Source organism: Pseudopodoces humilis, chromosome 10, assembly GCF_049639895.1.
Source record: "Pseudopodoces humilis isolate 2021_Gansu_Grassland_sample_001 chromosome 10, ASM4963989v1, whole genome shotgun sequence".
NCBI lineage: Eukaryota > Metazoa > Chordata > Aves > Passeriformes > Paridae > Pseudopodoces > Pseudopodoces humilis.
Window position 1 is genome coordinate 7,093,150 of NC_142209.1, and position 26,741 is coordinate 7,119,890.

General features: G+C 42.4%; 1 protein-coding gene across 4 annotated transcripts in view; it reads left to right on the plus strand.

Moving 5' to 3' along the window:
• Positions 1–26,741, plus strand: part of PLA2G4A (phospholipase A2 group IVA) — a 71,596-nt gene that overhangs the window by 36,550 nt on the left and 8,305 nt on the right. For all 4 annotated transcript variants that reach the window (XM_014260044.2, XM_088060693.1, XM_005531317.3 and 1 more), the window contains 11 exons: positions 254–402; positions 2,879–2,992; positions 5,418–5,455; positions 7,193–7,331; positions 12,322–12,458; positions 15,925–16,147; positions 16,781–16,895; positions 19,282–19,419; positions 20,363–20,455; positions 21,810–21,881; positions 23,642–23,893. In XM_014260044.2, coding sequence (XP_014115519.1) covers positions 254–402; positions 2,879–2,992; positions 5,418–5,455; positions 7,193–7,331; positions 12,322–12,458; positions 15,925–16,147; positions 16,781–16,895; positions 19,282–19,419; positions 20,363–20,455; positions 21,810–21,881; positions 23,642–23,893 — 1,470 coding nt within the window. The remainder of the gene's footprint in view (positions 1–253; positions 403–2,878; positions 2,993–5,417; positions 5,456–7,192; positions 7,332–12,321; positions 12,459–15,924; positions 16,148–16,780; positions 16,896–19,281; positions 19,420–20,362; positions 20,456–21,809; positions 21,882–23,641; positions 23,894–26,741) is intronic.

Genomic DNA, 26,741 nt, shown 5'->3' on the forward strand with positions numbered 1-26,741 from the left:
CCAATAAACTTGACTCAGTCCCTGTGCCATTCTGTTTACTCAAGGCTTCCCCCTTCCCTCCTAAAAGCCTAATGTTTCTTTTGTGGAAATTATTGGAATAATTGTATCATTCCTGTCATTACATTTGTGTAATTTATAGAGTTGGATATCTTTCTGTCCCTGACCATGAGGGGATCTGGTTTCACACAAGTATATCAATTATTCCAGCCCTAGCTGAAGTTTTCCCTTGCCTGACCTGTGTTCTACTCCACAGTTGACACTCCAGATCCCTACGTGGAGCTGTTCATCCCCACTGCCCCCGACTGCAGGAAGAGAACCAAGCACTTCAACAACAACATCAACCCCGTGTGGAATGAGACCTTTGAGTTCATTCTGGACCCCAATCTGGAGAATATTCTGGAGGTAAATCCCACGGTTGGGCTGGGAGATAAAGGGTAGAATAACAGTGGCTTACACGTGTGTGGCAGCTGATGTTTCAGGATCACCCCTTTGTTTAAAATGTTAAACCTGGCTTTAGCCATGGTCCTAAGCAAGAGGTGTTGGACAAATTGAATTATTCAAAGGGTAGCCTGAAGAGTCATTACAAGATATGCCTGTGAGTCATCTCTTGGACAGCTCCTGAGGGATAGCAGCTTGTTATCCCTCACATCAGCTGTGGAGTACTTCCTGCTTCCCACCCTGATTCAACTCTTACAGACAGGGAATAGGTGGGGCTTAAGTCAAGTGTCTGCCCATGGAGACAAAGTAAAAGGCTGATTCTGCTGTGTCCTCCTCACCTGGAGCCCACCCAGGGCTCTTCTGGGGACCATTTAATATGCAGCCTTGTTGGCCAAGCCACTGTTCAGTCTCAGTGGGTTAAACTTCTCCAGATTTGTGCACAAGAACTGAATGTTAGGTCTAAGTGTTTTCTGAGTGGGTATGGCAAGGATTTAAGGTTAGCTCTGGTTCTTTTTGAGCTCTGTTCTTCATAGAGGATGGCTCTGCCATCTGCTGTCTTCTGACCAACGATTACAGAGTTCAGTCTAAACTGGCCAACTGGGACAGAGGCTGAGCTTGTGACCATCAGGCCTTGGGTCTGAAAGGGAATTGTGCTTCCTACACGGTCCCTTTGTTCCTGGGGAAGGCTTTTGCCAGTTTGAGCATTACACACATGGTTAGCTTGTTGGATCATGAGGAACTATCCCATGCATCCTGCACTAGAGACAAAAGATATTAAGGACTAATTCAGGAAAATGATTTCCTGGGTATCACTTCCCTGAGCCTGTTCCTCTGGTGCCATTCCTGGGTTTCCTGGAGCAGAGCCTGGGCCCTGATCTGAGCTCCCTCACACTTAGGCAGCTTCCCTAGGAATGTTTGAATTTGTTGAGGACAAAATTTGGTTCAAGGGTTTTGAAAAGGATAAAACTACTACAGTCACAAACACAGCAAGATGGATTATAGGTAGAAGTGTATCTTTACAGTAACTAAAGGCTGTTGCTGGTTCTGAGATAGTGCAATAAAATTCCTTGAAAATTGCCTGCAAAGAGTAGATGATGACATTTAATAATGGTTAATTGTGGCCCTGGTATTGTAGGCAAGAACCTTTGCATTCTGCAATGGAGTGCAGTGTAAAGTAAACTCCCCACCCAAACCCTCTGTGAATTCTGAAGCTCAGACTCCACAACCCTTGTGATTCCTTGGATTGTTTTAATCTGCAGCTTTAACCCAAGTGCAGTTTTCCCTCTGAAGTGTAAGCAGCTCTTCAAAATCCCACTAAGAAGGTTTTACTTTTGGTTTTAAGAGACAGCACTCAGAGATTGCAGGAATGGGCATAAAGTCCTGCAAGGAAACAGAGCAATGTAAATACCATTAAAATAATGAGCTCTGTCCTAAAATAAAGAGAATTCATAATTTCAAAGTGTTGCTTGTGGCACAGGATGAAGAAGATTCTTTATAGCTGAGAAGAGGCTGATCCCAGATGTTAATTATTCAGTGCTAATTATTCAAGTGAATGTATCTTGATTCCTTTTGTTTTCTGCAAAAGATACAGTCCAAGCCACAAAAATGTGATATTTTAGAAGATATAATGCCACAAAGTCGAAAAAAAACACGTAAGTCAAATGAATTTGGAGATCTCATTTAATAAAAACCGTGTAAATGATAATTTGAAATTCTTTCTGAATATCTTACTTGAGGACTTGGAAATCTGCCACTGGGGAAAAAAGTCTGCTAAACATAGATCCACATGGATTAGAGCAAAAGCATGGAATGGTGCTGTGCCATATCCACATCCATCTTTGGATATTATCACATTTTCGTGAGGTCTCTGCTCCAACATGGAGAGTATGAGAAGAGACTTGAAGGTCTGGCTGGATACAGAGAGCAGCTTTATATAAATTGGAATGCTGCAGACTTTGCCAAATCACTGCTGTAACAATCTTTGTCTGTAGAGTCAAGGCTGAGGCTGGGGTATGTGGATTCCATCTTCTCTGAAAAGTTGCTGGATGTTTTTTTGGCCTATCACAGTTAGAGTTATATAAATTTCTCCATAGGGAAATTTTGCTGACTGCAAATTTGAAGATACTGTGTTTTATATGTAGAATTTGAAGGTATTAGAAAGATGGTGAGATTTGCTGCCAGAAGGGTGCTGAGATGGAAATCCTGTCGTGAATAATCCAGGTGTACTCCTGCAGTTCAGTTCCTTCAAGTACCACCTCCACTGCCCATGTGCTTATCCTGGTTTAAAAGAAATGTTAGTTGGCACTGGGCATTGGTTGGGTGGGGTCAGGCCCATTCTTTTTCTGTATAATTTTTTTTTTTGTTTGTTTGAGGCATAGGCTTGATGGAATTAAAAAGGGATTTCTTGCAGTAGAATTGAATATCCAGATATCTCTTCCAGGTTACTCTCATGGATGCCAACTATGTTATGGACGAGACTCTTGGCACATCCACATTTCCCATCTCTTCTCTGAAGCTGGGAGAGAAGAAGGAGGTCCAGTTAACTTTCAATGATGTAAGTTGGACATTCATGACTGCCCAGGTCAGAAGTTTTCTGAGCATTTACTGTTGTCCATGGATAAACACAGATTCTAAAAACACTTTTAAGCCTTAATTATTTATCTTCTTTCAGCCCTGCTGAGAGGAGAATTAAGCAAAACAGCGCCACTGAATGCTTTGGTGTCCCTGGTGGAAGAATCCTCTTTAAAAGTCTAGTTTGGAACTTTCTCTGCCTAGAGCAGTTTCTTCAACTTCAGTGTAGTTTAGTTTCATGGTCTGAGTTAGTGTGAGGTTACTCAGAGTTTACTGGTCAGTACATTACCCCTCCTGCTGCTGCCTGTGGCTTCCAGAAAGCTGAAGGAATTATTTTATTATTGTATGTTTCACTTTCTGTAAGTGGCTTGTTGTAACACAGCCCTGGTTAACATGCAATGATGCAGTAATTGGATTATTCCCTTTAAACACGTCTGCAAAACAGATGGAATCGCTTGAACAGGGCTTGTCTGCCTGCATTGTAACTGCTGGAAACTGTTGTTAAATCTGGGTGGATTTGAGCTTATTCTGCACATATTAAAATATATAAATACTATCTGCATTTCTGGTTTGGACTATAGTTTATTGTATGATCCAAGATCTTGATTTGTCACCAGTCTGCTGTTCTCCATGTGATACAACTTTAAAAGTGTAATTACAGCAAATAACTGGTTAAGGGCCTATTTATTGGAGACCAGAGAGTTTCATATGTGAGGTTTAGCATTTAATTTGTCACAGCCTTAGGGCAGTTGGAATTTTGATACCCTCCATTATTTTTCCTTTTTAAAATAACAGCATTTTTTGAAGTTTCTGCATATTTATTTCATTAAGTGTTTCAGTAACTCTTGGGCTTCCAGAGCATGGGCTAAGAGCAGGTCTTGGTTCTGCCAGGTGTGAGGTGGGGCAGTGAGAAAGAGCTGATGAATACATTTTGCAAACACAGTTCACAAAACTCATTTCATTAATACAAGGCCTTGCCTTGCTTGAACTTCTCATCAGTGCTCAACAAAGCTCGGTAGAGAGTCACAGGGGAAAAAAACACTGCAAAAAAGGCAAATATACTTTGAAATTTATAAGCACATAATTAAGGGGAGATGAAATAAGGTTGAGCCTGATGTAGGCAATGTATACATAGCATGTATTCCTGAAATGTCTGTGTAAGTCTGTATAAGGTATAGAATATGCCATGATATCTCCTTGTTGGAATGCTTCCCTTCAAGGGTTTATTTCATGTGCATACATTTTTCTAAGCATTGGATCACTGCATGGTTTCAGGAGTGCTTTCTAAATTAGTAATACCAGGTGTGGAATAATGTAATTGCTTCCTTGCCTTTGAAGTGCTTCCTCAGTGACTCTTCACTCTGTTTCTTCATGTCCTCCCTTTGTTGTTTCTTTGCCTGTTCTTTTTCCCTTCACCTTGCTCATGCCCTGCCTCATTTGCAATTCCCTCATTTGCATTTCAGGATTTGGGTCTGCATGTGGGAGTCAGAGGCAGCTTTGCATCCCAGATCCTTCACTGCTGTCTGAGGGTCAAGCAGACATTCAGTCAGGGGTGTTGTGGCTTCATCCTTGGTGCTCACATGCTCCAAGTAAGGAGGAGAATCTGGTTTTACAGAGAGGACAATCTGTATCTGTCACTCCTCCAGGGCTGCACCATTGAGGCCATTGCACAGAGAGAGGGTGAAAATACCTCTCCATTCTGTCTTAGTCCCGCAGCCAGTACTCCTGGATTGTGCCTGACATGGAATTGGTGCTTTAATCATAATTTTTTAACTTCTCGCTTGCATGCAACCCTGTCAGTGCACTGTGAAAGGCAGGGGAGACCAACCTAGCTTGTGGCTAGGGAGTTCAGTGTGGTTGGCAAGTGAAGCCATTGTGCAGTGACATTTATTGCATTTTCCAGCAAGTTGTAAGCAATCACCCTTCCTGATTGCTAATTAAGGCATGTTTATCAGTGAAGAGACACTTGGTGGCTCCTGTGGAACACAGAGCAGAGATTCTCTCACACAGGTGGCACTTAGATGTGATCCCCTGGTTCTCCTGCCAGCCATGAGTGGGTGAAGAGAATCAGATCCCCTCAGGATAGAGATGAGTTGCACTGTCAGAAAGGGATTAGCAGTGCAAGAAAGGCAAGACAGCAGGATCTGAGGAATGAAAGTCAGCACTTACCAACATTTTCCACTGTATTCAGTGCTAGTGGTGTATTTTGGAATCACACTGTGTGCTTTAAAAAAAAATCCATAGAAAAGAATCTCATTCACATGTGCCAAAAATATCCTCCTTTTTTAAAAAAAGTGAAGATGAAAGAAAGAGAGAAAAGTTCTGACAGTAGTAGTTGATGTTCCAGGTGTGTTTGTGGGTCTTCCCTCTCTAAGTGCTGTAACCATAATTAATTATTTCTTGTTTAGGTCACAGAAATGTCTTTGGAATTGTCTCTGGAAGTATGGTGAGTATCTTATATATATATATATTTTTTTTTTTTTTTTTAAAGGGTGAAAATATACCAGCAGGAAAGGATTTTTTTTTTATTTTAAACTGTTTATTAAAAACTTCATAGAATCACAGAATATCCTGAATTGGAAGGGATCCACAAGGATCATCAAAGTCCGACTCCTGACCCTGCACAGGACACCCCAAGAGTCCCATCCTGCTGGATTTTTCAAAAAACATGTGAAGTAGAGTGCAAAAATTCCTTGTTGTAGCATAGAAATACCAGATACTGTAAAAGTGAGGAAATTTTACAGCTTTGGTTTATTTTCATGTTGTAATTCTGTTATTGACTAAACACCCTTACTGGGACTAAGAGGTGTGACCCTTCCAAATGTTTGCAGGAATGAGGCCATCCCATGGAGATCTCTCAGCCTGGTTTATATGAAGGCCTTTTCTTCTCAAGGGCTTTTTTTCTAAAAAACTCACAGACCTCACTTGGGTGCAGCTTCATCCTTACTGTTTTACCTTCTCTGGGAACTTGTCCCTCCACATGAACTTTCAGCTGCTGTTACAGAGCTGCCCCTAAAATGTATTTAAATATAAATACCACAAAGTGAATTTAGGTGAAGATTTAGCGCCAGGAGTTCCTCATGTAAAAGCTAAGCAGATGCCTACCTTTATTTGTCCCTTTTTTTTCCCTCTCTAGCTGTCTTTCTCCCTCATTCTTCACCTATCCTGGCGAAAGACTAAAAATCTCATTGAGGCATAATCAGAACAATACATTTCAAGTCTAAAAATGTTTTTCTGAGTGCAAGCAATTTAAGGAACCATTTTTCGTCTGTAACTATAAATAGGAACAATGAGCACTGTAAAAGTCAAATTATTTCCTGATTACTCTGGAGGCTGACAAACATCCCCCAAGGATAATTTCTGCTCATCATGTTGTACAAGGAAAGTGCATTTGTGGGTGGTCCTTGAGACCACCCTGAACGAGTTAGGCTTTGTACATTACAAACATTTTGTATCTCTGACATTAAATAAACAGAAGATGCTTGGCTGTGTCTTCTTAGGCTTTGAAATGTAAAGGATCTTATCAAGTTCTGCTGCTAGTCCTTGATATCCATGCAGATTGTGAATATCTTCATGGAACATTGCTTCTTGGGAGTCTTTTCTCCCCTTTTCTTAATCCTATATTTTATTACATATTTGGTTGTTTTAAAAATCTGGGGAATTATTATCTGAGCCTGAATGGATCCATTTCACCATTGTGTGTTTTTCAGTGGGTACCAGGGTGGATTTGTCCACTCCCCCTCTCTGCTGTCCATGGGAAGTGGCAGCTGAAGTTGTACATTTATTTAAGTACAGTGCTGAGATCCTTACACAGCCTTGTGTACATGTTTTGTACCACAATGTGGGGAAAAATACAGAGAAAAGGGCTTAGTTTTTCCTGTGGTATGCCAGTATGATCTGTGCTGTAGATTTATAATTGTATGTGAGTAGAGAACTTGCTTGCTGTATTTATTTATTTGCTTTTAATGCATTCTATATAAAAATGCTTGTCTTAAAGACATGCTGTACTTTGCCTCCATCACTTCAGAGCTGATGGATGGTGTCACATGAAAAATACAATTTAATTTCATTTTATGTAAGTGGGTGAGTATTTTCTGTTTGTGTCTGCTCATTTCCCACAGTGACATTTGTGATCCTGTTTGGAATTGAGCCTCTTGTGACAGCCTGTCCCTTTTCCAAACAGCTCCTCGACGGACCTGCGGTTCAGTATGGCCCTGTGCGATGAGGAGAAGAGGTTCCGGCAGCAGCGCAGAGACAACATCATGCACAGCATCAAATCGTTTCTAGGGGAGAAAAGCCAGAACCTGACCACTTCCCGTGATGTAAGTTTGGAGAGTTTCCATCAGGATTAGCATCCCCTTTGGAATCCTTCATTTGCCTGTGAGAGGAAAGACTGAGGCATGTGAGGTGGAAGAGTTTGATACAGAAAGACTATAGATTATAAAAATTATTTTCCTTCTATGAAGATGCAATATTTAGCCTGGAGAGTAATTTTTCTTGGTTCTAAATTTATAAATTAAAGTTTCTGACTGGGGGAATCTATAAAAGGAGATATTTAGATTAGATACTAGGAAGAAATTCTTCCCTGTGAGGGTGGTGAAGCCCTGGCACAGGTTGCCCAGGAAAGCTGTGGCTGCCCCACCCCTGGAAGTGTCCAAGACCAGTTTGGATGGGGCTTGGAGCAGCCTGGGATAGTGGAAAATGTCCCTAGGATGACAATGGATGAGTTTTGATGTCCCTTCCAACCAAATCATTCTGGGGTTCTGTGATTCATTGGCCCCTTGAACAAACTGCTCCAGTTTTTCCCCTTGAATCCCAGGCTTGGGATTCAAAGGTGTTGGCTCCGAGGGGAGATTGCCATCTGAAAAGTGCCTCAGGGTGTGTGAAATACCTGCTGAATCCTGCAGTAGCTCTGGGCACTCACCAAGCACAGAATGTGCCCCTGCATGCCCAGTACCCATCCTGTGCTCTGTGACCTTCTTCTCTGAAAGGCTAGGCAGGAAATGAGCTGATTTAAATTTAGAGTCAGCCTGAAAATTAGTTTATTTCTTTCCTTCCTTCTTTTTCTCCTTTTAACTGGATTAGGGTTATGAAGTTTTATTTCTCTGAAAAATGAGGAACTGTAGCTTTCCTTGACTTGCTGGTGCTTTGAACTAGGCCAAGAGGAAGGGATGCCAGCAGATCTGAGTGGACTGATGGTGCCTTGGGTCGTATCACAGAATCAGGGAATGGTTTGGGTGGGAAGGGACTGTAAAGATCATCCAGTTCCACCCCCTGCCATGGGTAGGGACACCTTCCACTAGCCCAGGTTGCTCCAAGCCCCATCCACCCTGGCCTTGGACACTTCCAGGGATCCAGAGGCAGCCACAGCTTCTCTGGTTACCCTGTGCCAAGGCCTCACACCACAGTGAGGAAGGGGCCCAGATCCTACTGAGCTTTTCAGTGATTTCATAAAACACTGCTTTATTTAGAGTTAATTAAGAATCCACTTAGTACAGATCTACTAATTTTGTTGTAGCAACAGCAATTTTTGTTGTTGAAGCTCTTCCTTCCTTTCCCCTTCCCTCTCCTGTGCTGCTTCAAGAACTGTGACAGGAGAATTTTGTGCCTGTGGGGGTGTCAAGCAATGAACAGTCCATGAATTAATTTGGGTTGATTCCTTCATTGGCATTGATTCCTTTTGTGCGTTTTTAGTATAAAGAGAATGTGACAGTCTTCTGCAACCAGCACTGAGGAATATCTTACATTTCCATGAAGTTTTGAGCGGGTTGTAAATGTTTTATTGTTGTGTACTTTGGAACTATGTCTTGTTTTGTGAATGTTCTTCTGTGAACTTTCTGAGGAACATGAAAGAATTTAACAAGTATTGTACATATTTTAATTGGACTGAGATAAATTGTGTGTGTTGTGAAGGAACATTTTCAAGGTTTCTTAATTTTCAGATCAGTTATTTTAATCTTAACACATGCAGATCTTACCAGAGTAGGAATCTGTCAGTGTGACATTGGTGTGACCTGAGCAGAATAGGATCTTCCTCAGAAAGGATGTGGATATTCTGCCAAGCTCCATTTGGAACTGGAGTGATAATCAGTGCCTCAGGTCTCAGTTCCATGTAGGTGGTATCTGTGCATGAATTATTACAAATGGTAGCTAAGATCTCTTATTCTTTGTGTCATCATCTTCCCTTGGTATCCCTCACTGACTCCAATACTGAAATTTTATCAGTGAAATTACATCTTCCCAGACAGTAACTGTAGGTATCCTCCCATTCTTCATATGTCAAATGTGTATTTCTAAGCTGACTTGTCAGAATTTTTATCTATTTCTAGCAATGAAAAAACCCTTTTGGTTCAAATTCAGCTGTAGTTTTACTTTTATTGCTACAGATGGAAGATATCAGGAGGATTTATGGGTTGTTTGAAGTCTTAACGTGAAGCTGGGAGACATTGAGTAGTCTTAGCTGTCTGTGGGCCTTGTTTAATCTTGGACAAGTCACATACTCAAAGTTCACCCAGGCTGCTTCATCTGTGAGTAGCTTGTGCTTTGCAGGGATGTTGAGAGACCGCTACCTCTGAATTCATTACACATGTCTGGATGGGGAAGTGAGTAGTTCCAAATTTCCTAACTTAATCCTGAGGCACATTCTGGAAACACAGAGGTAGAGATTTCTCGTACTTCTGTTCTTGCTCGGTTTATTTTTAAAATTTTTGCTGCTTCAAGCAATTTTCCAAAAATACCATAATCTTCTAAAGAAAGCATATAGTTCTCTATGACTGGATTTGCAGAACATTTTTTTATTAATCATTTGTGTTCCCTATGGCATTCTTTTTCCACCACAGGTATTCAGATTTTGTGCACTGTGTTTCCAGGGCATTTGGGTAAAGGCATCTACACTACTCATTCCCAAAACAAGATTTAGTGTGGTTTAGTTTTTTCTTGCCTGATTACTGGAAGATATGATTAAGAACCTTTTAGTTTGAGTGAACTCATGTGCTATTGTTTCTGTACAAAGGATTTGGGGCTCAATAGAGGAATGTGCAGCCCTTGGTAGCCTCTTTTATCTGTTCTTCATCAGGATATGGTTTCTTGGTTCTTGGCTCTGGATGCTCTGGCTGAAGCTCCTTCCCCTCTTCCCTGCCTCTGCCCTATTTATCCCATAGAGCAAATTGCAGGATTGATGTATTTAATTTTGATTTTTACTGTTTTGTGGCCTTAAACATGTCAGAAACTGAATTGGAGCTAAAAAGCTGGTTTAACAAAACCTTCCTGCTTCCTCTGCAGAGCAGGAGAGGATTCTGAACCTGCCTCACTTGATTTATGCTGCAGCTCAACTTCTTTTGAAATAAATTAGTGGAAATGTGTAGTAGGTGCTTCTCTTCAGTTATTTTTTGTCATATTTTTAAAGCTTTATTTATTTATTGTGCAATGCCCATGTGTGCTGAGGAGGCCCAGCCTGGAAAGAAGGAGGCTCAGGGAGGACCTTCTGGTTCTGCACAACTCCCTGACAGGAGGGGACAGCCAAGGGGGTCGGGCTCTGCTCCCAAAGAATAGGGAGGGACAGGGTGAGAGGGAACAGCCTTGAGCTGTGCCAGGCAAGGGTCCAGTTGGATGTTTGGGAAAATTTCTTCATGGAAAGGGGTGTAAAGCATTGGAAAGGGCTGCCCAGGGCAATGGTGGAATCATCATCCCTGGAGGTGTTAAAAAATGTGTGGATGTGGCACCTGGGGACAAGGTTTAGTGGTGAACACGGTGGTGGTGCTGGGCTGATGGTTGGACTTGATGATCTTGGTCTCCATAGCAGATTCCTCTGCCTCCTGAGGGACACTCCCATTTTCCCTTGTGCCAGTGCACTGATGAGTGGAGCAGTGGTGCTCTGGAAGTGTTCTCACATACCTTCTCCAGGCTTGCATCTGCAGGTGACATCTCAATCCTGTTGGGATGTGTCTGCTCAGGCTGAATGGGCAGTGCTCCTGACAAGTTTTCAAAGCCTCCCCGTGTTACTGAAGGCGTGATTACTGACATGGCTCTTCCTTCAAAGCAGCTGCTCCGTTTTTGGGGTGTTGGCTTAACAAAACATATCCCAAATCCTTCCCTGGGCTGTGTCATTTTTGGGATAGATCCCTATCTCTGGAGCTGCATGATGAATGCAGGGCCAGGGAATACCTGTGGTTTCTATAAATAAAGCTGAACATTTATGGAGGAGGTAACAAAATAATCTCACTGCATCAAGAATAAGCAGTTTTGGGGAGTGGAAGCCTCAAGAAACATCTTGAGTGCCTTGGTCATTGTTCACGGGCATTTCCTTGTGACAGTCAGTCCTCAGGGGAGTTTCATGGCTTGGAGCATGGAGTCTGCAGAAAGAACAGGACTGTCTAGTCACATTAATCCTTTTCGTGTCAGTAATCCTATCTATTGGCACCTGAAATTGCCTTTCAGGGAGATTTTTGACAGATTAACAGTTTGATCAGATAGGGGCTTTCTGCACAGCTGTGTGATTCTTCTTATGCTCAGTAACAACCAAGAGGTGGTTCCTTTGTCACCATGGAACAGTGGAAAATCCTCCTGGGTTTTGGAAACTGGGAACCAGATGAGCCCTTTACTTAGGTCAAAACATATGATGGTGGGAGCAAATGAATTTTTATTTTATTTTGTTTTCTTTTTGGATACCTGGGGAAGCGGTGCAGTTGAGGGGAACGGCCTGGATGTCAGGGCTGGACAGTAAGGAGAAAAGTGTGAAAAAAACCCCTGTGGACACAATTTTAACCTGATGCCACAATAAACATATCTGGTTCTGCTCACTTCTCTCTTCGTGGCTGAGCAGTTGTCCAGATCATCATGAATTCCCATTACCTCTTTGTTAGTTTTTGCAAAGTGGTAATAAAATTGAAACCTCTTCATGTTATGTAGTAATACTGGATGTTTTTATTATTAAACCTGTTTTTAAATTCCAGTCAAAATATTATTTGTCTCTGTTCTGTTTCTCATTAGTAAATTTTACTGCCTTTGGCTCTGTCACAATGATATGAATTGGATTAAAGCTTGTGTTTAGGTTGCTTTAAAAATATCTGTGGTCTTGTAATTAAATAGCTCATTTAATAACTAAATTTAATATCTCCTCTATTTTGGATTGTGGATAAGAAGGACAGACATCCTAAAGAAATTCTGAGTGTATTTTTGTTTAGAAATCTTGCTACAAGTGGTGACTTCTTCAAATAAATTCTAATTCTTCTTGGGGTGTCCAGGGGTTGGACTGGGTGCTCCCAGGCTGTGTCCCTTGTCACGGATGTGGTTGTGTTGCTCTCATCCCTGCAGGTGCCGGTGATCGCTGTGCTGGGCTCGGGAGGGGGTTTCCGGGCCATGGTAGGCTTTGCTGGAGTCATGAAAGCACTTTTTGAGTCAGGAGTCCTGGACTGTGCCACGTACATTGCTGGGCTCTCTGGATCCACCTGGTAAGGCCTTCCTCTTGGTTATCTTCAGCTTCCCTGCAGCAAGAGCTGAAGGAATTGTCACAAGAGCTGACTTATTTCTATGGTTATAATTCACAGCACATTTTACACATCCAAATCTGCTGGGGGAGGTGTTTTGGATGCCCCAAAGGGCAAGGACAGCTCAGGCTCCAGGTGCTCTTCCAGGAGCTTTGAGAACAGGAATGGATGAAAAGAGGTGCCAACATACGTACCCATATTTCTATATCAACACTAATGTGTGTTGTTTTATTTTCCTGATGAAATGTGAAAACCAAAAAAAAAATCCCTTGTGATTTGAAGCTGATGACTCAATGAGCCCACAATGCTTTGGGAGGACTTTTAGAGCTCCTCAAAATCACTGAAAGATCTTTTGCTCTGTTTTACACTCAGTGTAAAATCCTAGTGGATTTACTGCAAATGTCTAGGGCCTGGCTGCCACCCTGCAGGGCATCCCATAGTGGATTACCCACTGCCTCAGTCCCACTGGCACTGTTTAATTTAGACAGTACATCAGGTTCCAAAATAGCCTTGAGGAGCAGGCACAGGTATTGATGGGGGAGATCTTACTGTTATCTTCAGTTCCTAATAAGTTCCTAATAGCTGTGAAGAAAAGAGATTCTTTTTGGAGATGTCCAGAGAAAGGACAAGGAGTAATTGGATTAACTGTTAGGGAAACTATGTTGCAGTGAGAGTGGCCAAGCACTGTAATGTGTTGAGCCATCCTCACCTGAGTAGGCTGGGGATTGTGTCATCCTCTCAGTCTGACTCAGGCAGTGCTCATGTGAAAGCTGAACTTGACTGAGCACAGCCCTGAGCAGCCTCAACTGACTTAGGCTGGCTCTGCCTTGAGCAGGAGGCCGGAGCAGAGACCTCCAGGATCCTTTCAGACTCACGGGTGAAATTATTCAAATGTTTCAATTCTTTGAGAGAAAAAGACTTGTAATATAAATGAGCATGGAATCTGCCTGGGATTGAGTTTTATCACCTGGTTTAGGTGTAAGGAAGCACATGAATTTTAATTTCACACTCTAACCCCAAAGTTGACTATTGAAGGAGATAATGGTCAGTTCTATTCCTTGTATGGATTTTTTTGTCGATTATTTCTCATTGTGTGAAGCTTGATTCCGCCCTCCCAGACTAGAGGGAAGCTTTCAGAATGCCAGGATGTTTTGAAATGCCAGAAGTGTCTGTGAACTAGATGAATTCCTCCTTTAGACTGGACTATTAAAGGTTGGAACCTGTGTTTTCTATTGCTGGTGGTGGGGGCAGATTTATCACTGTCCATTGAGAGAGATGGATGGACTTGTGTCACAGCTGTGAAGAGCAGGAGGATGAAGAGTGGTGGAATAGTGCAATGTGGTGTTAAAACATTCCCTGTGTTTCTAGAGAAGGGTTTGCAATCCCTGCTCAGGACAAATGTCACTCTGCTGGCTATGAGGTCTCTTTTGGGGACAACCCAGGGGTGAATACATAGTTGATCTAATGTAAACCTACAAAATCTGAGTTAAAATAGCAAGATTATCTGAACTGCTTCAGTCAGAAACAGATTGGAGACAGCTGTGTTTGAACAAATTTGCTTTTACTCTCTGATGTCATCCTTCAGTCTTTCCTTGCTTGATGAATAAGTAAATAAATGTACACTTTGGCACTCCCTTTCTTTTTCTTTTTCATGCAGTCTGTCACTTGGGAATAATTCTCTTTTCTTTTTTTCCTGAAGGGTGGAGAATTCCTTTCCCAGCGGGAGAGGCAGGTTTTTACTTGTCCCCTCAGCTGCATGTGTAGCCTTGGAGCAATGCTTTTCTGCCATCTTGCTTCAACCTTGTACTGACTTCTCCAGCTGCATTCTCCTTTCCTGCGCCCAGGAGCTGACGTGGAGCCTGTGGATAGAGTCCTGGCAGCCCATGTGGGACGGGGTTGGTTCTGCTGTCAGAGAAATGGCTGGGCATGACCTCAGGGCCAGGCTGGCACTGTGTGTGTCTCAGAGCTGTGCCTGGAATAAGGGATGTGTACCTGAGCCAGGTCACTGGGTAAATAATAGTAAATGAGCCTCTCATAGATTAGAAGGGCATGTCTTGAGTCTTGGTGTGGCCTAACCCAAGCAAGTGGAAGCCAGGGCTGCCAGCACATGTGTTTGAGCTTGATTTGCAGTAAAACTAAACTTGTTTCTCTGTAACAAACTCATGATTTGCCTCTTCCACATCCTCACAGTCAACTAACTCTCTGCAAAGGTTGTAGTTTCTGTGCTTCAGTTTATTATGGAAGCATCATATCCTGGAAAGTGGGTCCATATTGAGGCCAGAATCCCCTCAGCCCAGGGCTGAGCCCTCAGCATGGGTGGCAGGAAAGGGATTGGGATTCTGCCCCTCTGCCCTGTTCAGGTGAGACGCCACCTGCAGAGCTGCCCCAGCCCTGGGGCCCAGCACAGGAAGGATGTGGAGCTGCTGGAGAGAGTCCAGAGGAGGCATCAGGATGATCAGAGAGATGGAGCAGCTTTGCTGGGAGGAAAGGCTGGGAGTTGTTGGGATTGTTCACCTGGAGAGGAGGAGCTTTGGGTTGACCTCACTGTGACCATGCAGTGCCTGAAGGAGCCAACAGAAAACATGGAGAGAGACAATTTTGAAGGGATGGAGTGGTAGGACAATGGGAAATGGCTTCCCAGTGGCAGAGAGTAGATTTAGTTGGGATATTGGGAAGAAATCCTTTCCTGTGAAGGTGGTGAGGCCCTGGCACAGTGGCTACCCCTGGATCCCTGGAAGTGTCTAAGACCAGGTTGGATGGGACTTGGAGCACCCTGGGCTAGTGGAGAGTGTTCCTGCCCATGGCAGGGGGTGGCTCTTGAGGGGCTTTAAGGTCCCATTCAACCCAAACCATTCTGGGATTCTGTGATACACTGAGATATTTTAGGAATTTCTCAGTAGTGATAATGAAAAAAGACTGGATGTGGCACTCATTGCCATGGTCTAGTTGTGGTGTCAGGGCATGGGTTGGACTCAACGATCTTGGAGATCTCTTCCAACCTAGTAATTCTGTTGAATTCTGCTGTTGGAAACTGGAGGGCAGAGAGGTGCCTCTTAGAGGGAGAGAACTGCATGTGTCATAGGACTTCCCATCTGCCAAACAGCTATACTAACTGGAGAAACTCCTTTCAGTTTAGGATGTTCTATCTGTTATCACTTAAACTGAAAAATGAGGACTCTTTAAATAATTTACTTCATACACATTATGGAAAATTCATGTTGAGTTTTTGATACTATGCATATATTTAGAACAAATTGCTCAGCTTTCTGGGCTTTGAGAAAAAGGAAATGATAAATTCCTGTATAAATGGAGAGTTAATTAACCTGATTTAATAAGTAACTGTGTCAACTCATTTATGAGCATTTTGTAGCTTTCAGGCCGCTGACACTGCAGCAGGTTTGAAGCTCACAGAGCCTGTTTGCCATTGCAGGTATATGTCAACTCTGTATTCCCACCCGGATTTCCCAGCCAAGGGCCCAAAGGAGATCAATGAGGAACTGATGAACTCTGTGAGCCACAACCCCCTGCTGCTGCTCACCCCTCAAAAGGTCAAGCGCTACATCGAGGCTCTGTGGAACAAGAAGAGCTCAGGGCAGCCTGTCACCTTCACAGACATCTTTGGGATGCTCATAGGGGAAACGCTGATCCATGATGTGAGTATTCACTTTTGATGCTGTTAAAGCTGTCAAACTCTTATATAATTCCCACTGTTACTATTTTTTTGAAATTACCTAAGTGACATTTAATAAAGGGTGCACATTTTACTATAAGAAACAGCATTTGCTTAAAAAAGTACTAATTTCAACATGAAAGATCCCCTTGATTTTTTTGAGAAAAAGACAACAGGAGAGCTTCATACTGTTGTATTCTATAATTGAAAATTCCTAATTGGCTGAATCAGGCACAAAAACTTCCAGTTCTAATGACTCAGGTGAGCAGCAGTTGGATTTGATCTTATGGCAAGATTGAAATGTGTCAATAGATTTGCAGATGTGTTTTATACACTTCTATCCCCCATGAGTGTACACTGATAGTGGGTTTTACACAATTTAAAACTGAAAAAGAGGCAACACAGCTTTTAGTGGCAGATGTATAGAATTCTGTTGCTGAAGGGCTGTTAATGTTTGTGTGAGGTTGTTGAAAGTCCCTGTTCACCAGGGGATGAAAAAAATGCACAGATGTTTAATTTAAATCAGAACCTGACACATTAGTGAAAAACTTTATATAAATGTATCAGCAGGCCTTTACAGGATGTGTTTGGGACCAATGTCTTTCTTTTCCTGCAGAGGATGGACACCACTCTGAGCAATATGAAAGAGAAGGTCAGTAATGCCCAGTGTGCTCTGCCACTCTTCACCTGTCTACACGTCAAACCAGATGTCTCAGAGCTGATGTTTGCAGGTGTGTTCTCAATCTGTGTTGAGTCACTTGTGGCAAGGAGAGAGGTGTGTGGCTGGTTAAAAACCCTTTTTTTAATGCACCTGAGAATAATTGCATCTGACTTCTGGGAATCGGACAGTGATAAGAAGTTACTCAGGGATGGGTGATCACGTATTCAGGTAGGAGTGCCAAGCCAAAGAGAAACCTGGTGACTCCAACAGGGAAAAGATGTTTAAATTAGTATATCAAACAGGGAAAGGAAGATGTCTCAGTCACCTTCTCTTTTAGAGAAGGGTGAAATCAGCAGTTAGACTCAATGATCTTGGAGGCCTTTACCAACTTTAATGGTTTTGTGATTAAAATTGGACAAACAAATAATGCCTCTTTTTCACTTCTTGCCCAGTGTGAAGTGCTGTTGGTAACACAGAAAATCCCTTTTACTTGTATTTATTAGATAGGTTTTAATCCCCTCTGGTAACTTCAGTTGAGAGTGGGTCCAGTTGTGGAAGATGCTATACAAAGATAAGGATGTGTGTATCTATATATAGTTATATACAAGACTGGAATGGGAAGTGCCAGGTGGTTTGCCTCAGGTTTATACATCATTGTATTTCCTAAAATAGTTATTTGGAGAAGTTGCTGTCAAAGCTTTGTTGGAAATGAAAATGAGGAATTGTAAATTAGGCTATTTCATGGGAAAATGTGTCTTTAACTTTGCTATTTAGGAAACTGGTACCTTTTTGTTTGAAAATAGGAGTATTTTGGGTTTTAGATGAACTTCTGTTTTTCAGTAAATTTTATTTGGGTTACTGTTTGAAAACCAAAATGATCTTTTGTTAATAACGTCTTTCTCTAAGCAAGTTCAGAAGCACCTGGAGTGTTTTTGCTCTAATGGTATTCCCTGTGCCAGTGGGTCTTGGGTTTGCCTTTTGAGGCTGACATCTCTGTCATTATAGAGGGTACTAGATCTTGATTGCTTCTTATTTTAAGCTCTGTTCCTCCTTTTAGCTGTTCCTATTGTGAGAGCAATAGTAAATTTTGAACAGAAATATTTACACTTCCTAATTTACATGGATTTTAAGGCAGAAATTTTATTTCCCTGAGCAGGCTTTGTATTTGAGAAATCTCCTTTGGTGCAAATGCAAGCTAGAGGTGGACTAAGACTACTTAATTTTATTTCTCAGTTCAGGTTTGCTGTCACTCTGTTTCTGAATACATATATGCTAATTCATGTTTACACAGATAAAAGGAAATATGAAATTCCTGAACTGGGTCTTTAGAGGAATTTCCTTCTGTTCCAGTGAATGTGAAGATTTGTGGGTGATTTATTTGGAAAATAGGATGTTGTATTTGACTTAGCAGATAAGCAGATAAGCATTACCCTGTGAAATGAAACTCCCAGCAGTCATGATTAAATCTTTCCTTTTCAGGACAAGTGTTCACCTTCTGCTCCACATGTCAGCAGGAATATCCTGAGGGTGGATGGCATTCCATGACATGTGGGGATATTTCAAAGCTGTCTCTTTTGCTGTTCTTTTTCAGAATTACTTCTGATTTATTTCCAATCAAATCAATCCCTGCTAAAAATAGGGGAGGTGAAATAGATGAATGGGTGAAATGCTAAAAAGAGAAGATATGTTTTGTTTGTTATTTGCTTCCTTTTTGAACTCTCTGATGGAAGCAACTCCACTGGTATCAAAAAAAGTGTTTCCAAGTCAGCGAAGACTGAGTCAGCTAAGGCCATTTTCAAAGGCCTGCATCAATAGAATGCAAATCACTTCTGATGTTTTCTGCTAAGATCAGAAAATGCATTTGAACATTTTACTCCATATTTTTCTTGAGCTCCTTGTTCAATAAAATAGACTTTTAAAGATCTTTGGCAATGTTTGAATTGATAAGTTTATCAGCTGCCTCTCAGCTTTGCCTTTTGATATTGGATTTCCCAGGAAACTTTAGTTTTGGGTAGAATCCAAATGTCTCTGCTAGAATATTTCACAACCCTTGGGATATTCAATGATTGGTTTTGTGCCACCTCTGTCACTGCTCTCCATATTTTTGGTGGAATTGCAGTGAAGGAAAGGCAGCTTGGAGCTGAGACCCACATGCGGCAGGGAATCATGCTGAGGCAGGGGATGAAAACCAGATGTCACTGTGTGTTCCTCATTTGTGATCTCCCCTTTTATACCTCTGTTTTTCCAACCTCATTCTTTTCACCGAAGTTTATTGTGGTAAGAGAGAATGAGGATTCTTTCCCTGCAGATTAAATCACTGACCTTGATTTGATATTCCTAATGGTTATTTGGCTTCCCATTTCACTAAGATTTTTTTGCATTTCTGTGTTTTCCTCCTTTGTTTCTGTTCAGGCTGAGATTTCTGACTGAGCACAGTTTTGTTTCTGACTTTGCAGACTGGGTGGAATTCAGTCCATATGAAATTGGAATGGCCAAGTATGGCACTTTCATGTCTCCTGATTTGTTTGGAAGCAAGTTTTTTATGGGGACAGTGGTGAAGAAATACGCCGAAAATCCCTTGCATTTCCTGATGGGTGAGTATGTGACAGAAAGAGGCTTAAAAATACAAGCAATTTCAGTAGTTCATGGACTTTAGATGCAGTCACACAAAATGTGAGACAAGAAGTTGGCGCTCCCCTGGAGAGCTTCATCATAGGCCAGGCACTTTCCCTCTCAGTGAGAAAAGTGTCTCTCCCAGAAATCTTTTCATGTTACATGTTAAACTGTTGCACCCCACTGGTGTTCTTCCCCATCACTCCACCCTGTTACGTATCCAAGTTTCCCCCACCCCTCTCCTATCCTATATAAACCCTGGTTTTTCCCCAGTTGAGTGGAGCTTCTGTGCTAGCCCCCTTTGCAGAGGGCCCTGCACTAATAAAGGCTGATCTCTCTGTGGAATCGCTAGCCAGAGCTCTAGCTAGAGAGCTCTAGTCCTTTGTTCCCTGCGTCGCCTGGGAGAGAGCTGCTGCCGAGCCGGACACCTCTCGCTGGGCCAGGAGAGGGACGTACCTGTGCCTCTGAGAGCCGTCCTTCTCAGGACACATTTTCAGGAAGGTCGTGGCACCCCAACATCCACCCTGCTGCGGCAAGTGGCGCCCAACGTGGCGCACTCGAACAGCCCCTGAAGAAGTGTCCACCTGTAGTTCTCACTGTGGTGTGTGCCGCTGTTGGAGCTGCCACCCCCCGAGGAGAACCCCTTGCGTTTTAGCAAGGGGCAATCTGAAAGGAGCTCTCAGTTCGTTGGAAGACATTAATTTCAAAGATTTCAGAGATATGTATGGATTAGCATTGTTTATTTGTTTCTTATTTCCATGGGTTTCTGTTCTGGTTTGGACATCTGTGCTTATGACTTGGCCTGCTCCAAACTCAGAGGTGTGTTCAGAGGGCAAACAACTGCTTAAATAGTGCTTATTAAAATACGTGGAGTTCATTTTCCTTTTGCCAAGCACCATTCATTGTTTTTTTTTTCTCTTTCAGGTGTCTGGGGCAGTGCATTTTCAATCTTATTTAACAGAGTCCTTGGTGTCTCCAATTCTCAGAATAAAGGGCCCACCATGGAAGAAGAACTAGGTACAATTAGTAAATAATTCCATTATGCAGAGAAATTACTAGGAAGATTCTCCCTCTGTGAAAGGATGGCACTGCTGGTAGTCATTTAAGAATGTGGAATTAATTACCTTTAGTTGCTGGCACTGCTGGATGCTGCTGATGTGGGGAATGAGCATTGGGAATGTTCTTTCCTTTCTTTCAATTTTGTTTCTGGTCAGTCATAACTGCTGAAAGTTACATGCATCTATCCAGCTCTTTTCTGGTAGTTAATAGAATCCTATCTTTATGTTGTGTAATTTTTGGAGAGCAGAAGCTGACAAGCATTTGATAGTTACTTGTGTAGTCTCTTGACATTGGGCTGTGTTATTAAAGGGATTAGCAAAATGCACCTGAACGTTCTTATCTCTGGATTGTTAAATTGCTCCATTCTAATCAAAGCCTGTTGGTATCTGGTCCTTTGCTTGCAAATTGATTGCAAATTTGATTTCACTCCTGGCACACAAATGGCAAGATGACTGTAAAGAAACAGTTGTGGCTTGGTTTGGATAGACTTTATCAAATTTTATCTGAGAATGTAGTTAATGATGAAAGGGTTTTTATGTTTTTGTTTCCTATTGAGAAGGCAGCATTACAGGGGAAGATCTGACCAATAAATAAATTGTCCTAGACAGCCAGATCTTTCTGAAGAGCAAGAAGAGAAAATGTAGATTGAGATAGTTTTTAAATAATGACCTCTGTCTGCCTCCTAATGGATGGAATTCAGCTGTTTGATAATCTCTTCTTTATGGATGAGAATGAGACCTTCAGGTTCCTATTTCTGATACAACCCATGAGTGTTAACACCTCCTCACAGAGGATCCCCATCAATAAATGTGATCATGGAAAAGTCTGCTTTTGAAAGATTGTGAGACATAGAATGTTATCTGTCATCTGTGACTCATTTCACATATAATTTCAAAAATATTCTTTGAAGTGGGATCAGATGTAAAAATACTCATGTGACTTGAACCACAGTTTGGACCAGAGCTGGAGATATCCCAGTGCCACCTTGGCACCACTGTAATGTTTTCCTAGTTCAATAAGAGCTACTGAGAGGACAGAAACTAAACATCTACATTTTAATGAAGGTGAATAAGGTGTGTCAGGTATATGATGTAGAGGGGAGTGGGAGGTACTGTTTTAGGGTTACATTTTCTTTTTCAGCCCAAAAATTGCAGGCTAAATCCAATACCTGCTGCTCACATTCTAATGTCCACAGCTCTGTTTTCTATTACAAAGATGATGAAAATTTTATGACTCAGATTGTTTTGAAATTCTTAACTGTTCTGCCAGTTAAACCCCAGAAGTTTAAAGGAATTTATATTTCTTTCAACAGAAAATATTAGGCTAAAGCACCTTGTGAGCAACGACAGCTCAGACAGTGAAGATGAATCACAGCATCCAAAAGGTAAGAAAATGCTCAGATTTCATTTCATCGTTTCCTTTTTCCATCAGCTGTGGTGTGCCTCAGCAAAAGAGAGAACAAAAGACCCCAGGAGGCTCTGGGCTTCACTTCATGTCTCCTGCTCAAGCTAATCATCAGGTGATTTTCTCACATGTGTCTGGAATTCCACATAAATGTGGAAACACCAAAAATGTTGTTTGCTGGGCCAGAGCTCTCCAGAAATCTGTTTCCAGCAAACTGCTGAGCTCAGAGGCACCTAGGAATTGCTGCCAGCCCCCTAAACCAACACTATCCATTGTTTTCAAGGGTTTCCTGATCCAATATTTACCTGAGAATGGTTTAATGTGTATTTCCAACATTCACAGGTGTCTTCTAGGACCTTTGCAAATGCCATCTGATACAGGAAATTCCTCATGCATGGCACAATGTTTGTAACAATGCCCAAATCCAGGTGCCCAGAAGAGGCACAACCACAAAGGGAATGTTGGGCAGTGGGAAGAAAAGTTTATTTACAATTATCTCTTATTACCTAAAGTACCTGGAGATTTCTGGTGTCTTAGTCAGCTTTCTGTATTTGATGATATTTTTGGGATGATTTTCACCTGCAAAAATCTGGTTTTATTTTTAACAAGTGGAGCAAACATGGGAATGCAGCTGTTTATGATTTCAGTATCTACAGAAGAAAAGAAAATCCTGTGTGGTGAGACACTGAATTATGTCATTAGCTCAGCTCAGTGATTGCCTCTTCAAGTCCCCTTATGTGTAAAACCGTAGGTGGTACCAGGTTTTGTGTTTATTTGTGGATTTCCTGTTTAGACACTACAGCCAGCACCAAACACACTTCTCTCCTAGTTTGTAGCCATAGTGAACAACCAACAAATCTGGGATTGTAAACACTTGGAAATCCTTCTCACTTCATAGAATGTTATTGGAGAGATGTTGGACTTCTCTGATGCTTGTTTTCTCTCTACTTATATGAAGCTCAGCTCCTTTAAAGCTTGGGTTAAAGAGGGAAGTTAAAAGCTGGATTTAAAGTATCAAGGTTGAGTCTGAATTATTTTCTTATCCAAAACACCCCAAAAAGTCAAGTTTTGACAGGTGAATGAATGCAGGGTGGTGCCAGTCCAGGTAATTTTTACTGCGAGCTCCAACTGCTGACATCTAAGTCTGGATCTTTCATTGTACTCTCTAGTTAATTAAAGCCATATATTAATTGTAGTTTACAGTTTACTGTAATGATAATGTCAGGTATTTTAGAATTCCTATGCTATAACATTATCTTTTATGCAGACTAACTCTGCTTTCTTGAGGAAAGCTGGATTTGTAATAGGCAGGAAAGATGGAGAAGGCTGTCAATGTACATCCAGATGAATTTATGTCTACATCAAGTGTGGATCATATTAGCTCAGGTCTGTCCCTGAGCCCAGCAGAGCTTACAGAGAAAGCCCTCAGACTAATTAAGTCTTGCTCAGGTCATCTAATGTTCCCAGTCTATTTTCCTGATGAACACATCCACACTATTGTGGTGTAGATGAAAGGTTTCACAGGGCTGTGAAGTTGAAAGAATGGATTCTCTGCACTCCTCTGAAATCACTGTGGCAAAGCTCCATCATCCAGCCCCTGGCTTGTTGAAAGAAGTTTTGTATTTTCGAAGGTCCTTTATTTTATACCCCTGAAATGCTGAGGTTACACTTTCTATGTTTAAATACCTGTTTATATAAAATAAATGTTTCAGTGCTGGGTGTTTTCTATTTTGTGTGCAGGCACTGAGGGCGCTGAGGCAAAGCGGGAGTGCCAGGAGAGGCTGCAGGAGAGCAGCCAGGAGAGCTGGGTGCAGCGCATGCTGATGGCCCTGGTGGGGGACAGCGCCCTGTTCAACACGCGCGAGGGCCGTGCTGGCAAGGTGCACAACTTCATGCTGGGGCTCAACCTCAACAGCTGCTACCCCCTTTCCCCTCTGGCAGAGCTGCTCACCCAGGAGTCCCTCGAAGAGGAGGAGCCAGCAGCAGTCGCAGGTCAGTTCCCAGAACACTGGTGCTGTGTTTGGTTTTTAATTAAGCCAGAGGCAGCCAGCAGTTGCTGGCGTGGTAACATCACACCAGGAGGGTCAAAACAGCACCATGGGGATTGTTCAACAGTAGAGCTTATGAGGGGACTGGGAGGCTCAAAGGGCATCACACAGTGACTTCTGTCTGCTCCCTGCCCTGTCCCTTGACACAGCATGTGAAACAGCCACTAGAGGGACAGTGGCTCTTCGTTTGGCAGAAGGGGACCAAACTGCTTTTCTGTATGGTGCCCTTTGTTACATCCACTTTCTCACTGTCTTTGCCTTCTCAAAGGGTATCCAGGTTTTTCCTTGGTTCTTAATAATTCTAAGCCTGCTGGTGGAAATGAAATCTTTCCTTGTTCTCCTGCAGGGCTTCCCTGTTGCAAAACCTTTTTAGCTCATCTGCTGTCTTTGTCTTTTGAAAAACCCCTGGAGGCAATACACTTCTTCACTTGTAGGATCACAGCATCAGTGAATTTTAGAAGGGATCCACCAGGATCATGGAGTCCAACCACTGGCCCTGCCCAGACACCCCAACAGTCCCACCCTGTGCATCCCTGAGAGTGTTGTCCAAAAGCTCCTGGAGCTCTGGCAGTCTTGGGTCCCATTCACAGGGGAGCCTGACCACTCTCTAGAGGAAGAACCTTTCCCTAAGCTGCAGCCTGACCCTGCCCGGACACAGCTGATAGATTCTTACTTTGCTGACACCATGTTCTTCCCAGTGTGAATCCACCTGACAAACCACTCCCATTCCATGGTCCCTGATATGCAGGTGCATCCACATTTCATATTGGCTTAAGCAAGAGTGCAGATAGAGGATAAGAATTTAAAAAAATATGAATTTGCAAAAGAAGTTCGAAGTCTTCCCCTACTCCATGAGGGATGTGGTGTGTGGGACAGTAGCTGTGAAGAATAATTGTATTAGGTTAGGATTTTGGAGCCTTTGCCTTAGTGTTCACTGCAATCTGCTCAGTGAAAGGTAGTTCATTTCTTAGTGTTCTTCTGGCACTGGAAGTGTCCAAGACCAGGCTGGACAGGGCTGGGAGCAGCCTGGGATAGTGGAAGGCATCTCTGCCCATGGCAGGGGTGGTACTGAGCAGTTTCAAGGTCCCTTCCATCCCATCCCATCCCATCCCATCCCATCCCATCCCATCCCATCCCATCCCATCCCATCCCATCCCATCCCATCCCATCCCATCCCATCCCATCCCATCCCATCCCATCCCATCCCATCCCATCCCATCCCATCCCATCCCATCCCATCCCATCCCATCCCATCCCATCCCATCCCATCCCATCCCATCCCATCCCATCCCATCCCATCCCATCCCATCCCATGATTCTGTGATCCATCAAGCAAAGAACAACTACAGCTCTCTGAAGGGGGTGTTCTTTCCAGGATGTTCTTCACAGCACAGTCCTACCAATCATCCCTGGTGACAGCACATTCTCCTCAGCACTCATTTCTTATTCAGGGGAAGGAGATTGTCCCAACCCCTCATTAAACAACAGTAAATACCAGATGTCATTTAAAAGCTTAAGTAGCAGCCATACTCTAATGTGTATTTGTTAATGTAACAAATCCCTTGCAGGGCTTGAAGAGTAATTTCCATCTGGATTCCACTTTCTAAATATTTCTGTCATCTCAGAGGTGTTTACAACTGGGTAGTCTTAATATTTAGAGTACTTAGAAAAAGAGGCAGGAAAGTGGGTAGGAAATTTATGGTTGGAAAAAATGACAGTTGATGAGAATTTTGCATAATTAAGACACGTGGATAGTCTTCTGAATCAACTATCAACTTCCTGGGATTTGATTTAGATGGAAACAAAATGCTGGTTTGACAGAGCCCTGCACCTCTGACACAATTACTTTGGAGTGCCTGAAACTTCTGTGGGTTAACATGGGAAAAGTTTGACATGACTGCAGTTTTTTGCTGTTAGCCAAAGCTCACATTCATAAACCTGCAGTAACAACTCAGATCTGACAGCTGTGAGTTGTTGCATTATAGTCAAGAATAGTTAAAATCCCCTTGAAATGTCAGTAGTTAATATAAAATGTAGTCATTCAGTAATGTGATGAGTATCCACATTTTAGGGCTGTGAGTTTTCCTGATACATGAAAGAGCTGAGGAGCCCAGAGGCACAGATAAAAGGAGACTGTGGTGTAAAATTTAAATCTTTAGATTACTGTGGCACTGCATGCATTTAAGTTGTGCATATTTATTCCTAACACTGGCAGTTTACCTGTCAGCTTGAGTGCAGAGAGAAGTCTGTATTGCTTTAAGACTTACTCTCCTTTATTGCCAGACACTCCAAAGGAGAAATAAGTGAATCAAAAAGGATATCAATAATACTTTCTATCTCCAGTTGTCCCAAACCCTCTGCAGAGGATGAACTGTGGCTGACCTGAGGCAATCTTACAGTCATTACTGAGGATTGAATTTAGGCTCTGCAGTGCCTGCAGCAGAGATCCCAGCTGTTTGGTCTGGAAGTAAAACCCTTGGCTTTGCTTTTCCACAGATTCTATTTGCAGAGATAATGCTAAGCATTTTCTTATTTCATCAGGAATGATTTCATTGTGAACTCAGAGTTGTTCTGTTTCTTTTCTTGGTGTTACAACACACCAGAACAATTTGAGAAGATGCCAAGTGCATAACAATGGGGAAAAATAACCCCTAATCTCTGCTTCCTTATTTCAGTATTTATGGAAACAGTTGTAGTAGATGGACGTCAGTAGCAAATGCCCTTCTCCTCATTCCACTGGAGCTGCCATCTGTGGAAGATGTGGTCTCTAGGACATGCCCTCTTTATGATTT